Source organism: Montipora foliosa, chromosome 4 (genome assembly GCF_036669935.1).
Source record: "Montipora foliosa isolate CH-2021 chromosome 4, ASM3666993v2, whole genome shotgun sequence".
Classification (NCBI taxonomy): Eukaryota; Metazoa; Cnidaria; class Anthozoa; order Scleractinia; family Acroporidae; genus Montipora; species Montipora foliosa.
In genome coordinates this window covers 16,790,299-16,805,298 of record NC_090872.1, presented here as the reverse complement: position 1 = coordinate 16,805,298, position 15,000 = coordinate 16,790,299, and the positions used below count along the sequence as shown (strand labels likewise).

Sequence of the window (15,000 nt, the reverse complement as noted above, 5' to 3'; positions counted from 1 at the left end):
GGAGGACAGATGGTCCCATACATCCATTACGACAAGAAGATCTCCAGACCTTATTTTGAACAGCTGAAGGAGAGAACCAGATGAGTAACGGGCGGTCTTCATACCCGGCCGGTTACACATTCGAATAAAACGCATTTAAAACACTTGCAAAGTTTCCAACGGCAAAACTTCATATACAAGAATTAGATAGCAAGAGATTTTAGGATGAAACGTACATTTTAAATACAACTTTATTTACTCAAGGCACCAAAAAAGGACCCTGACTGATTTCAAAAAAAAAAAAAAAATTTATCCACAGTTCTAATCGTAAACATATTGACTTTCGTCGCCAATCGACAGCAACCTATATCGTAAAAAACACTGTAACACTGTAACGTACTCAATGCGAGAAACGTTGTGCGTGCTGTTGCACCTTTCGTCTGCTAAAAGTCTCCTATAGTTACTCAAAAGGTCATGACAACTAAGTTTGAAAATTCATGCTCATCAACTACAAATCGAGAAAAACTGTACAGCTCTGCCAGTCTGACACAGTTAAGAATATATACAAGCTTCACAAAGTTCACTTGTGTTTGTCCTGAAAATGCAGGAAACCTTGTCCAATGGTCAGCCCTTGTTTCTTCAGCTCACAAGACTCGATCAACACTCACTCCTGAAGCTCGCGCCTGCGGGCAAACAAATTAATCAACTGATCGATCAATCCTTTGTTGCATTTCAATTAATCAAACTAGGCAGATTTACAGAAGGTCACGTTTTAAGAATAGACTTTGGAATCGAATAGAAAACTTAAGCACGTAGTTCCCGGTGTTGTGGTCTGTCTTCTGTTGTGTATCATGGTTGGGAGGGTAAAAAAGGGGCCACAGTAATTGGCGCAAGCTGTTGTGACGCTCTGCCAGCTTCACTGGCAAAGTTAATAAAATAAAATAAAAATAAAAATTTCTGCCTATTGCTTTTGTTTTCAGCGAACGCATGCGCCAATGAGAGATGTAGAATCGCTTTGGCGGTCAACGGCAAACATCAAGCTAAAATCAACGTTTTGCTAAAATCAAAGAAACCTGTTTGATTTCGCGCAACGTTTTGCCTGTTATCTACAGATATCCAACAACTTCTCAAGAAAAGGAGCAAAGTTGAAACATTAAATTATTATGCTTTTCTACCGCTTGCCGTTTACCCTTTCATGTAATTAAAGGCGATAATAAATTTATATATTATCAAAAGATCATTATCTTTATTGTGTCCATCGTCAAAAGATGAAGAGCTTTGGGACTAGGAACAACATGTTCAAGTATGGTGAGTCAAATCGGAACATTGTGACTCGTGGCCCCGCTGCTTCTACACTTGTAACCCGCAGTTAAGGTTCCCACAAAGCAAAGAGTTGCCCACCGTTGTAAGCAATTCGGGCCTCCATATAGAGCGTTTTCACATGACCTCAAAGCGGCCATGTTGGTGTTTCAAACAAAGGAATGGCGGCCATGATGGTGTACCAAAATAATCCTCCGGGAATTGAACACTATTTTTATGCAAATACTTTCTTTTGTTTCAGTAATCCAATATGGCTGCTGGCCACGTGAGTGAAAACGCTCTATACTAGGGACAAGAACGCCACAAAACAATAGCTCTAATGAGGCAAAACAAAACCTCTGCACGCCCTGCACGTGCGCTTTTCCATTTGAGTGTGTACATCTCTACGCCGTTCTAGCCATGACAACGACAAGAACTGATCAAATTCGAGGTTACCGTGAGGACGTTTCTAAATATCCACACCGTTCTTACCAATTTTAGTTCTGAAATGTTGACATTCACATTCCATGTAGAGCTACTTGGAGTGCTCATCTCTCCCGTACTCATTAAAACAACAACGTAAAATGACCAATTTTCGGGTTTTGACGACAGCATGGACAAAAAACAGTAAATCTTTTGTTCTTCCTGTTTTCTTCAAATCCGTTCGTACGACTCTGGTTATCGAATACTTCGCCTATCTTGTACAACAGAAACAAGATGGAAACATCGTGAAACACTTAATATTGCTCAAGCTAATAGTTTGAAGTGACGTTTTCGCTGTTGAAGTTTGTGCAGACATAATTTAATTATGGATTATATTGGCTACTCAAACTGCTTGCTGTAGATGTGTTTCATTTTGCTGATTATTTGCAATTGGGTCCCTGAGCGACTTCGTCTTCACAACTTCGGGAACTGGGCGAAGTTATAGCGACACGAGAGGAACGGATATTCCTGCTTAGGCTGATTGAATGATTCGCCTGTAAACCAAGATTCTCGATACTTTCAGCGGCCACTGTCTCGCTCAGATTTACTCCACATTGGGACGATAAACGGGTTGGCCGCCATTACTCGTGCAGTCCCTCTCGAATACAGAATTGATCAAAAGCTGTCCTCTCTCTTCTTGATTTATAAAACAAGCATCTTAACTTTGCAAAATATAGAGCTTGACATTCGAGGCCCAGTCCTTGAACATATGAATCGTACAACAAATTGCTGGGAATGTGATTTGGTCAACAAACAAATTGATGCTAATTGTTGGCAACTTGATTGTGAATTGTGTGACTAGTTTTATTTATTAGCGGATTCGATATTTTGTCACATACGGCGTAGCATATTAGGGAGCTTTAGCAACGACAACGGCGACCGCAACGAGAACGTCACAAATTTGCATATTTAGTAGGCAAAAACAGTAGCTTTGCACGCTCTGCACGTGCATTTTTCATTTTTGTCTCTTTCTTTGCCGTCGTCTGCAAAACAACAACGTGAAATTGCCAAATTGGAGGATTTATGGACAACGTCAGCACTTGGAGATAAATTTTCATTTTCTCCCCTAAATTAAGCGCTGCTCATAACGGTTTCATTCCTGAGGGACTGCTACACCTTTGTCATATTAAAAAGCTAATAGTCTCGAAGTGATTGCAATAACGCGAATTTATGTTTTTAGATGACGTTCTCGTTGCCGTTCCCGTCGTCGTTGCTAAAGCTCCCTAATAGGGAGCTTAAGCACGCACGTCTTTGAGACGCGGACGGCAACCGGAAGAGAACGTTTCGCGTGCCAGGACAGTGGTGTCTCCCAGATTTTTATACTAATCTACTCTAATAGAGAAACGATACTTAGCAATGTAAATGTAGTTGTGTGAACAGAAGTTAAAAGGGAAAACAGCTCACTTCCGGTTGCCGTCCGCGTCTCAAAAACGCGCTTGCTTAAGTTCCCTATTAGGGAGCTTTAGCAACGACAACGGCGACGGCGACGAGAACGTCACAAATTTGCATATTCAGTGGGCAAAACAATAGCTTTGCACGCCCCGCACGTGCGTTTTTCATTTTTGTCCATTTCTTTGCCGTCGTCAGCAAAGCAACAACGTGAAATAACCAAGTTTGAGGTGTTACGGAGAACGTCAGCACTTGGAGATAAATTTTCATTTTTCTCCCCTAAATTTAGCGCCGCTCGTAACGGTTTCATTCCTGAAGGACCGCCACACCTTTGTCATATTAAAAAGCTTGGAATAGTCGCGAAGTGATCGCAATAACGTGAATTTATGTTTTTACATGACGTTCTCGTTGCCGTTCCCGTCGTCGTTGCTAAAGCTCTCTATTATCTCCTAAGCGCGGGTGTATCTTGCAGTACAAAAACACCCTTTTCTACACGTTCTCTTAACCATTTTTGGTTTTCATCGTTTGAATCCAGCATTTCCCTCCTTAATCAGCTCCAGTAGCACAAACGCTACGAGCAATTTTCGTTTCAGTGTTAGCGCCATAATTTGAAATTTACTTGTTTCATCAAGCAATGTTGGATAGTGTTTTGCCACTACCTCAACATTTACATCCAACAATGCTGCATGTGGAATCCAACTTTGTTCGCTAGTTTGGCCAGGGCTTTACCGAGTCATACGATAACCGGATATTGCGTGCAACGAAAACACAAGAAATCGTTTCCGGTTGCCCCCCAACTTCCCCCACTTAGTCTTTCGTGGTCCAGTGATCTTCGCGATCGCCTCTGCATGACGAGATACCGAGTTCAAATTCTACTTGGGGTTGACTCATAAAGGTGCTTTCCTTTTGTCAGAGCTGGCCGGCCAGATCCGTAAGTTTGCAAAGAAAATGCAGCAATTTGAGGAACACTTGCACAAAAATCCCTCGCATTCCTCTAAAGGAGCATATAGGGAGTTTAAGAAACGACGACGGCTACGGCAACGACAACGCCAAAAAGCAGTAATATTATTGGTTAAAAGAACCAAAATGATCGTGCTTTACGTGCGGGCACGCATTTTTGAACAATTCCCTCCCGTACTCGTCAAAACTACTACGTGAAATGACCAATTTTAAGGTTTTGACGACAACGTGGACAAACTACAGTGAATCTTTCAGTCTCACTCTTTACTTCGAATCTGTCCTTACCAATCCAGTTATAGGACACTTCGCTCATATTGAAGAATATAAACAAGATGGAATAATCATGAAGTACTTAGAACAGCTCAAACTTATATTTTGAAGTGACGTTTTCGTCGCCGTAGCCGTCGTGGTGTCTTAAAGTTCCTTATATCATCCTTGAGGTGTGCTAATTTGAAGGCGTTGTAGAGTCACTTTTTCCAAATGTCTGCCCTGGCAGGTCAATACTGTCAAATGGAAAGCATCCTTAATATCAATAAATGAATAAATATATTAATAAAATATTTCAATAATAATTGAAGACATGAATTACCATTGACAAAGACTATTGTATTACGCACGCGCAGGAAAATTGTGACCCGAAAAAAAAAACGAGCAGGGTCGAATCGTATCCTTCCTTCGAACAATGTAATAAAAAGCACACTTCCAAGGAACCCATAAGAATAGATAACAATGCTTTGTTCTTTATATTGTTGTTAAGTCTCTGTAACGAGCCTGAAGGCCCATTAAGGCCGGCGCTTATCTCCGGTTTCCGTAGCATGAAGCGACTAGGAGTATTTATGCTCCCCCCTGGATGGGATGCTAGTCCATCGCAGGGTTACCCCCAGCATTACGCCGGTACCCATTTATACACCTGGGTGGAGAGAGGCACCGCGAGAGTAAGGTGTCTTGCCCAAGAACACAACACAATGTCCCCGGCCAGGCCCCGAACCCGGACCACTCGATCCGGAGTCGAGCGCACTAACCATGAGGCCACCGCGCCTCCCCATATATATAGGTTGGCAAAGATACGGGCGGGTCGTGTGGTCATTTGCCAGTATTTGCTCGTGGTGCTACGTCGGACAAAGCATTTTAAAAATGATTGGCTCCCAAGCAATTAGTGCCAACTTACTTTTTTACCTCACTGCTGAGTGTCTCCTCTCCCGGGCGGTTTACCTTGATAACTTTTACGTCCAACCATTCCTCTGAACAAATGGCAATGAGACCCGTTCTAGGGCAAGTTGCTAAAAGACAGTTCACATTAAAAACGTCCCAATCAAAATCCATTACACAGAGTAGATCCAAAGACCTTACGTTGAACAGCTTAAGGCGGAGGCTACAGCAGCCTGGGCCAGCGTCACTGAGAAAAACACAGACCTCCTCACTGATGAATTCACAATTGAACACATAATGCAATGCGAAAAGCACGTTACCAGAAACTGCATCGAGAACGTATGTGCCGTCACGATATCCCCTACAAGCAACAATAAATTGACCCCCGGGGGAAAAAGACCCCTCCACAGACTTGAAAAAAAACGGCTTTTTCGGGAGTGCACGCCACAGTGGTTCGGTTTTACCCAGTTGCTTCAATTCAATGAACCCTTCTCCGTGGTCAGCTGCGGCAAACAGCAGGAGGTCCTTGTGCCAAGCAAGCAATTCCCCGCGAGGTAGTTTAAATGTTTCCACATTTTCTTCACTAACAATATCCAAAATAATCCCATCCTGGGCTTGAAATGTTATGCATGCCACCCGATCATCTGAAATAGGAAAGGCAGCAACCGCGCCAAACATCCACCGACGCTTGCAGACTGACAAATCAAAGTTCCACAGCTCAAGAGTGCTCGTCATTGCGAAAAAAATGCCTTCTTTTAAAGCTACAAAATCACTAATAATGAAACTCTCAAACTCTCTCTGTCCCTTAAGTTCCCACTTCGAAACGTCCCAGGCCATAATTCGCTCCTCGGGGGAATCGTTCCAAACCCATGCATAAACACTTTCGCCGGTTAACGAAAATCGCAGAGATAGGACACATAAGGGTTCTGTGTTCTTCCTTGGTGTATTCCGATACACCATTTCAATGTAAGATCCCGTTCTGTGATGCCTTAACAGAGACTGGCTACTAAGCACTACGTCAGAATATTTGCACGGATCCTCCAAACTCAGAGGATCTCCTAACAAAAAGCCACCGATTCCATAGGATTCTAACTCAAAGGAATCCCAACTAGGAACCGTAGCAACTTCATTCGAATAGTGATCCTCGGACCCGTCAGTTACCATTAAAACAACCTTTTCGCAACGATTACCCACAACACCCTCAACACGTGAACACCAAATAAACCGACAGCAGTCTCCTGAGAACCTGATCATTCCGCACACAAACTCTAAAGCAACCTCTGCTAGAGTTGAAAAACCATTTTTTCTGTCAACTAAACAAACTGAGCCCGTTGAATGGGAAATTGCCACGAGCTTTCCATCACGGGACATCGCAAAAGATAAAATATCATTATCTCTGGTGAGACGATTAATTTCCCTGCCATTGTTTAGATTCCACACCATAAGACATTTTGCATCGTCAGGACAATCAGTCAACATCTCGCCGCCACAAATAGAACAGACAGAAAAACTGCAATTACTGGTGGGAAAAAGCAGCTTTAAGTCCCCATTAAATGAGTAAGCATGGCTTAGCACTCCTGGCAAGATGACATCCTCGGTGGGATGAAATACCACTGAACGGTAAAACGCATATACAGTTGACCTATTAAAATCTGCTGGATAATTGGTATCGATGATTCTCCTTCTACCCCAGGAACAGTCAAGATAGAGTCTTGTTTTGCCATAACGTTTCCATTTGAGGTTACCAGAGGCAAGTGACCACAACTGAATGGATCCATCAAGGCAGTCACACACCATGTATTCTAAGCTGGGGGACACATCGAAACAACGCACAAGAACTGAACAAAAATCAAACCGAGCTTGAACAGCTCCTTGAGGGACACTTTTGCTTAAGTACTCCATATAAGGCTTATCGGAATACTTGGTCTTCAGAAGCCGGCGGGCGTCAAAAGATAGTTTATTACTTCCCTCATTCAACAGACATTGAAATATAGTAAAGGGATACTCCTCTAAGGTTGCACGGTGCTTCTTTAAAACAATCAATAATGACGAAAGGGTCTCATAACACTCGGCCTGTGTCGGTTTCAACCCACCGTGTTTCATTAAACAAACAACATCGTCTGTGGCTGTTGCCATGTTCACACAAATCTTTGCGTACAAAACCTCTGGGTCTAACACATAGTTTTCAGCCACGTGTTCAAGGCTGCAGGATTTCGTGTCCTGGTCTAACTGTAGCATGTGCTGAACACCATGTTCCAAGGCATACCTTGTAGTGTTAGTGAAGGATTGTGAGTTGCTAACACCTTTTCTCTTTAACTCGTCGAATTCGTTAGAGCAAAGAGTAGAAAGGATCTTATGTCCTTCCATTTCCTCCACACTGAAACTGTGTTGCTTGTAGCGTGGCCTGTCTGTCAACCAGTCCTTCACTGATTTATGAAAGAAATGAATGCGCTCATCGTGAACAGGAAGGAGCGACGACACAATGGCAATGGCTTTGCTCACCTTTCGCATAACAATTGAGGACGACGAGTTCTTGCACAACAACTTAGGAACAAAACCCAGTGGGAGTGGTTCTCTTGAAGCCGCAATTGCACTCAGGAAACAAAGAAGTTGCTCTTCAGTTGTGTTTAGTTCTTCACGAAAGTCTTGTTCCAGCCGTTGGAAATATGACTTATAAACACACGAGATACCTCCCGGTAGCGTCTTCTCCAGTTGTTCCAAGGTAAGAACGGTTGAACGATTAGCCTTTATAAAATCTACCAAAAACTGGGCACACAGAAAGACTCCCTCTGACTTTTGCACGAGATCATCTAAGACCATCTCGCGCCTTTCAACTTCTAATAACTCGCTTAGAGTCCGTTCAAAGTAAAAACGAATGTCCTTCAAGTTGTCGTCATCTTTTGCCTCAAGTAGGAGTGGTTGCAAATCTTTCAGGCTGTCCCAAATACTAACTTCCGGTCGAGTCGTCACAAAAAATCGCAGCCAAAGTGGTAAATTCTGAAACAACTTGGCAATCACGTCAAGAAGATCATTTCGCCCTTGGTATTGACTTTCATCTAAGGCATCTATAACCATAAGAGATGTAAAACCTGGATCTGTTACCCTGCTCAAAGGTTCTAAAAAGAGCAAATCAAACAGATCTGCCACTTCCATGTCGTTAATCTCTACACCAAGATTCGTGGAGAGCTGTTCAACAACGGCTTTCTTGTACTCTGGTAGAAGGCATGAGAGGTGACAGGCTAAGGACTGCATCATTACCTTGGGATTCCTGTGGCGCGCTCTGTCATGGTGACAAAAATGGCTCCCTGCCAATCTGCCAGCTTCTTGCATTCTTCTGCACATCTCAGCAGCGATGACAGATTTTCCCATCCCTGCATTTCCGCTAAGCACCAAGACACGATTTGGAGAGCTTGCATTATCCAACCAGCTGTTGATTTCAACAAAGATAGACTCACGGGTTCCTTGTAAGTACCCCTTTCCATAACCGCTGACATCACGTTTGGTGTCAACCCTTGCAAGTTTCTTTAGGATTTTATCCTCCTGATCGGTGTCGTGTTGTTTCTCACGGATTTCAGTAACAATTTGATGTAAGTCTTTAACAGTCTCTTGGATTGTTGACTGCTGGATTTGTATGTCCTCGACAGTCTGTTGAACTTTGTTCTGAAGTTGACGCATGTCATTAAGTTGAGACTTTAGATTCCCTTCACTCTCTGCCCATTCCCGTAAGGCATCAAGATAATCCTCCTCTCCACATTGCTCTGCCTTTAATCGATCAATCTCTCCCTGACTTAACCCAAGAGACACTAAAACGGCCCTTATTTCCTTCCACAGAGCATTGAATGTTGGTGCATCCACACCAATAGTTGTCACATGCCCATACAACTGATTACGGAAAAACTTAATGCGAGCAAGGTTTGCCTCATGAGAAGTGTCACTTGGGGGTGGTTTGTGATGCCATCCTGTGTGGGGAGGGGTAAGTCCACAAATGTTGGTCAGAAGGAGGAAAAGCAGAGTTATATCAAAGGTGTTGGAGTCCGGAGCAACTCCGCCACCAGGGAAGAGCTTGTCCCACTGGTGACCATTGAGAATTCTTCTTCGTAAAAGGTTGTTAAGGATGGAATAACAGGTATTAAGATCAGCTGCTAACTTTGCAGGAGGGTGATGAGTGTCAAAAACACTTCTCAGTACAGTTGTTCCACCATCAATAAGAAGTCTACTGAGCTTAGCTCCATTTGTCTTGTCCTCAGAGCTGGCCAGAGGACCAGATGTGGCCATTGTAATCCGAACTACTGATTTTTCATATTGTATCTGCATGGAAAATAAAAATAAAAATAAAATAATTAATGATTGTCTAATTGGTTTCCATTGAGTGTTCATCAGAGTCTGATTAAATGACTGATTAAAAATTATCACCAACCATTATCTTTAACTAAAGAATGTAACTACATTGCCTATGATTCACCGCTACAAATACCGGTAAGCTAAGAGATCAAGGATCAAATGAATGCCTGTATTTGGCAGTTCAACGATTACCTTTGACTTATACTTATAAAATGAACAGCCTTGATTTGCAAGTGACTACAAAACTTCGAAGACGTATGCCATTGCTGAAAAGCAGTACTGAGTGACAAGGCACACAATCGTCCCATGCAGAATTTCTAACCCACTGGAATCTTATCCAGACATTCATACATTGTATCTTGTCACAAGAATGAAAGATGTTGCAAGCCAGCGGGAAAAACAAAGTAAGACTTCTTAAGAGGAAGCTTGCTTTTTTGCTACATCACCCCTACCTTTTAAACAAGCTCCTTTGTTACATTTTTCAAGTTGTGCAAGCTTACTGACTGCATGGGTTCAAAAAATTGTGTGCTTGGAGTTATCACCCTGTCACTTGAGGCCTCTTCATATCACAGGAGCCCCAACCTCAGTGTGAGGGCACATAAGATTTGTATGGGAAGACATGACCGGAGAAGATAATTTTACGAAACAAATTTCAATTAAAAAGCCTAACCTTATTGCCATCGTGGGTCGCTTCCTTCCTGTGAGGTTTTTTTTTTTTTTCAGATTCGACGTGAATTGAGCATTTATGAGATCATCGGTTGTCAACGGTCTTGATAAGATAGCAAGGCTAACGCTGAATTCTCACGAGACCATTAAATAGAATGAAATATTCCTGGTTAAAATGTTCCCACGGCCACAAATCCACTGTGAAATTCCAGGGCATAGGCTTTTCTTTCATTTCAATCCGCTAGCCATGCAATCAAAGCCCTGCCAGCGATGCCAAGGGGCTATTAATGTCCCAAACGAAACGATAAAACGATGAAAAACATCCTCACGAATTTTAAGGAGGGCACGGCGACCGTTGAGTTCGGTTTGGTAATAAGTCGTTTGACAAATGTGTTTAATAAGTCATAAGTCGTTTGAGAAATGTGTTTATCAAACGTGGAAGTACTCTAGACCACGATCGGTTTAGACAAGCAAGACGGGAGGTTAAAGCAATGATAAAGATGAAGGAAAAGCAATATGCAGCTGAACTGAAGGATTCGCTTCTCACCAATACCAGACGTTTCTGGTCTTTAGTTAAATCTACCACCAAGCAAAATCGGTCATCTGGCTTCTTGAGGGATGGTCAACGCTTTGTGACGAATAACAAAGAGAAAGCAGACTTACTTAACTTTTTTTTTCAATCAGTACTCAGTCGTAATGATGGTACTTCTGAATCTTACCAAGGACCATCTGTTATACCTGCTCATCATTTGAGCGAAATCCGCCTTACGATACCAGAGGTAATTAAAGTACTGGAAGACACTGATGTAAACAAAGAGCATGGCTCTGATAACATTCCTGTTAGATTGCTGAAGGAAAATGCACCTGAAATTGCCTCTCCCGTCGGCCGTTTGTTTAACCTATCGTTGTCTCTCAGCAAGTTTCCCGACCAGTGGAAATTGGCTAATGTATGTCCTGTCTACAAATCTGATGATTCCACATTATCCAAGAACTACAGCCGACCAATTTCATTACTGTGTGTTGTATCTAAATGCCTAGAAAGATGTGTCTTTAACCATTGCTATACCCTCATCTCGCCACAACTCTAATAATAATAATAATAATAATAATAATAATAATATTTAATATTTCTTAGGCGCAAATTAACATGTGAATATGATGAAATGCGCGTTACAAAGGAAAAAAAAAGGAAAAAGATTAAAAAACAAGTTTAAAAAGTCAAACAACATCGTCGCTCTTTGGAGGTTGGGTGCCCGAAACATCCTGGAGCTTCCACTATTGGCAGCCAGCTCCAAGGTGGAGACTGCACCGATGGCTGGCAAAACCTGACAACCCAGCCATGAGCCCCCACGCCCCCGAAAAGGGCAGGCACCCGTCACACTGATAGACAGTGGAAAGCTGAGGGTGGGGAAGGGGGGGGGGGGGGGGAAAAAAACCGCTAAACGCTCCACACACAATGCTCCTACTTCCCGCCACACTGATAAATAAGCGATACAGCCCAAAGCACGAGGTATTCCACGCATGCGCAAGTATACTAAAACCACTGACCAACTGGCTGCAGTTGCTCCTAGTTGTTTACTTGGTTAAACTTTGTTTAACCTCATTAAAAAATAGTTATTTACAATTCTGGATATAATAAAAAGACTAAAAATATATATATACATATATATATATATATATATATATAGAGAGAGAGAGAGAGAGAGAGAGAGAGAGAGAGAGAGAGAGAGAGAGAGAGAGAGAGAATAAAGATGAATTTCTGGAGTCGGACTAGTTCAAAAACATTTAATTGCTACTCGGAGTTTCATGCTTCTAATGAAGCAATCATCAGGCAACTGACAACAATAACGGTTACATGTAAAGATATACAAATTTGAAAGTGGGGAACAATGCTTACTAGCATAACGTGTCAAGATGTGATTGGACGGCAAAAGCGCTAAACGATCGGGTAAGACTATTTTAGGTGAACGCGCTACTTAACAGAAATTTCTTAGAATGTCTACAGGTTGATGTCATTTCGTTTCTGTGGTTAAGTGTCGACATTTCCGGCTTAAAAATTATGAAATATTTTTCCCATAGGCAAAGATTACATTTTTTGTTGGCATTAGAATACGACCTTCTAATGCCAACAAAAAATGTAATCTTTGAAGCTCTGGTTTAACCATCGAGCACTTTTATAGCAGATGAAGTCTTCAGTTTTTCCACTGGCAGTCATATATATATATATATATACATATATATATATATATATAATATACATATATATATATATATATATATATATATATATATATATATATATATATAGTGCAAGTAGGGGGTTCCAGTTAGCTGCAGAGTGCTCGATACGTGAAGTAGAGCGAATATAACGTTTAGAAGAAAGACAACTTCACAGCGTAGCGACTTCAAGTTTCATGTTTGGACAATCATCAGGCTACAGATCTTACATTTGCATTCTAACTCATTTAAAGACCATTCTAATACTCTAGGGGAGCGTGCTATTTTAAGTTCGACAAAAGGTATTTGTTCTTGTGTCTGCATTTAGAAATTAACTCGTTTCTTTTGTTCAGTAGGTGGCGCGTATCTGCTTTTATTATGTACAACTTTTCTGTAAGGCACAGGTCGCATCTCTTTGATCCACATTTGTATGGTGAGGCGAAAGACTCTATTGCCCAGCGTAGCGTGTAATTGATGTTATTGTCCTTTAGACTCCAGATATGCCTCGATAACTCCGTCTCACTGCAGTACTTTTTATGCCTGAAGGATTTAGTGTGATTGTTGTATCGGGTTTTAAATTCTCCCTCTGACGCTCCGTAGTAGATCTTGGTGTTGATATCGCTTGTCACTTCGGCTCTATAGACTATAGACGATGATAGGCATTTGCCGTCTAAGGGGCATGATTGCTTGTTTCTGCAATTGCATAGCCGCGCTTCGTTAGGTGTTTTCGTGGCGTTTAATACTTTTGCATTGTGTTGCCTGATAATGCCTGTCATGTTGGTTGTGCAGCAGTAGCTAAGCTTGATTGTGTTCGTGTTTAGAATTTTGTGAAGCTTGTGGCCTTTGTGGAAGTGTTTCTTGATCAGGTAGATGAATTTTTTTCCGATGTTGGTCTTGACTTGCAGGTTGTATGGTGGATTGAACCAGAGGATATTGCGTTGACGGTTCCTTTTCCGTTTGCTGTTTTGCTTGGCGGGCTCGTACTTGAAGGTTGCGTTGTGCCCGTTTTCCTTAAACGCCAATTCGTAGACATCTTTGGCTTTGTCGAATTCGTCTTTGTCGCAAGACAGGTCAGATATTCTTTTGTTGACCATTATTGGCAGCTCTTTGATGATGGTGGGTGGATGGTTCGACCGTGCATTGATGTATGATAGTTTGTTGTTGGGTTTTCTGTAGGGGTAGTACTTTTCTCTCTGCAAATCCAGCGTTACGTCCAGAAAGTCGGTGGAAACTAGGTTCGTTTCGATTGTGATTGAAAGGTTTTCTTCTTTGAAGAGAGCGGTTATGCGCTTTCTCAAGCGATCTAGGGTGGGTCCGCTGATGTTGCTAACTACAGCGAGGCCATCGTCTCTGTATAGGCCTATGGACGCTTTGTTGACAAGGGCGGATAGTTTACTTAGGAGGTAAAGCCCTACTAATTCACACTGAATTAGTAGGGCTTTACCTCCTAAGTAAACTATCCGCCCTTGTCAACAAAGCGTCCATAGGCCTATACAGAGACGATGGCCTCGCTGTAGTTAGCAACATCAGCGGACCCACCCTAGATCGCTTGAGAAAGCGCATAACCGCTCTCTTCAAAGAAGAAAACCTTTCAATCACAATCGAAACGAACCTAGTTTCCACCGACTTTCTGGACGTAACGCTGGATTTGCAGAGAGAAAAGTACTACCCCTACAGAAAACCCAACAACAAACTATCATACATCAATGCACGGTCGAACCATCCACCCACCATCATCAAAGAGCTGCCAATAATGGTCAACAAAAGAATATCTGACCTGTCTTGCGACAAAGACGAATTCGACAAAGCCAAAGATGTCTACGAATTGGCGTTTAAGGAAAACGGGCACAACGCAACCTTCAAGTACGAGCCCGCCAAGCAAAACAGCAAACGGAAAAGGAACCGTCAACGCAATATCCTCTGGTTCAATCCACCATACAACCTGCAAGTCAAGACCAACATCGGAAAAAAATTCATCTACCTGATCAAGAAACACTTCCACAAAGGCCACAAGCTTCACAAAATTCTAAACACGAACACAATCAAGCTTAGCTACTGCTGCACAACCAACATGACAGGCATTATCAGGCAACACAATGCAAAAGTATTAAACGCCACGAAAACACCTAACGAAGCGCGGCTATGCAATTGCAGAAACAAGCAATCATGCCCCTTAGACGGCAAATGCCTATCATCGTCTATAGTCTATAGAGCCGAAGTGACAAGCGATATCAACACCAAGATCTACTACGGAGCGTCAGAGGGAGAATTTAAAACCCGATACAACAATCACACTAAATCCTTCAGGCATAAAAAGTACTGCAGTGAGACGGAGTTATCGAGGCATATCTGGAGTCTAAAGGACAATAACATCAATTACACGCTACGCTGGGCAATAGAGTCTTTCGCCTCACCATACAAATGTGGATCAAAGAGATGCGACCTGTGCCTTACAGAAAAGTTGTACATAATAAAAGCAGATACGCGCCACCTACTGAACAAAAGAAACGAGTTAAT

The 15,000-nt window shown here is 42.2% G+C and overlaps 1 protein-coding gene across 5 annotated transcripts in view; it reads right to left on the bottom strand.

Moving 5' to 3' along the window:
* LOC138000040 (uncharacterized) overlaps positions 1 to 15,000 on the bottom strand; it is a 27,763-nt gene that overhangs the window by 5,734 nt on the left and 7,029 nt on the right. Inside the window, exons 1-4 of one of the 5 annotated variants that reach the window (XR_011123057.1) lie at positions 10,053 to 11,042; positions 5,279 to 9,567; positions 4,396 to 4,613; positions 1 to 662 (exon numbers count right to left, since the gene is read on the bottom strand). The exon at positions 1 to 662 is cut by the window's left edge and continues 86 nt beyond it. Coding sequence is in view for 3 of the 5 variants with exons in the window: in XM_068846169.1 (XP_068702270.1) it covers positions 624 to 662; positions 5,287 to 9,534 (4,287 nt within the window). In the remaining 2 variants the exon portion in view is untranslated. Of the gene's footprint in view, positions 663 to 4,395; positions 4,614 to 5,278; positions 9,568 to 10,052; positions 11,043 to 15,000 lie in introns of those variants that run through there. The other 4 variants (XR_011123056.1, XM_068846169.1, XM_068846171.1 and 1 more) reach the window with 4 other exon arrangements.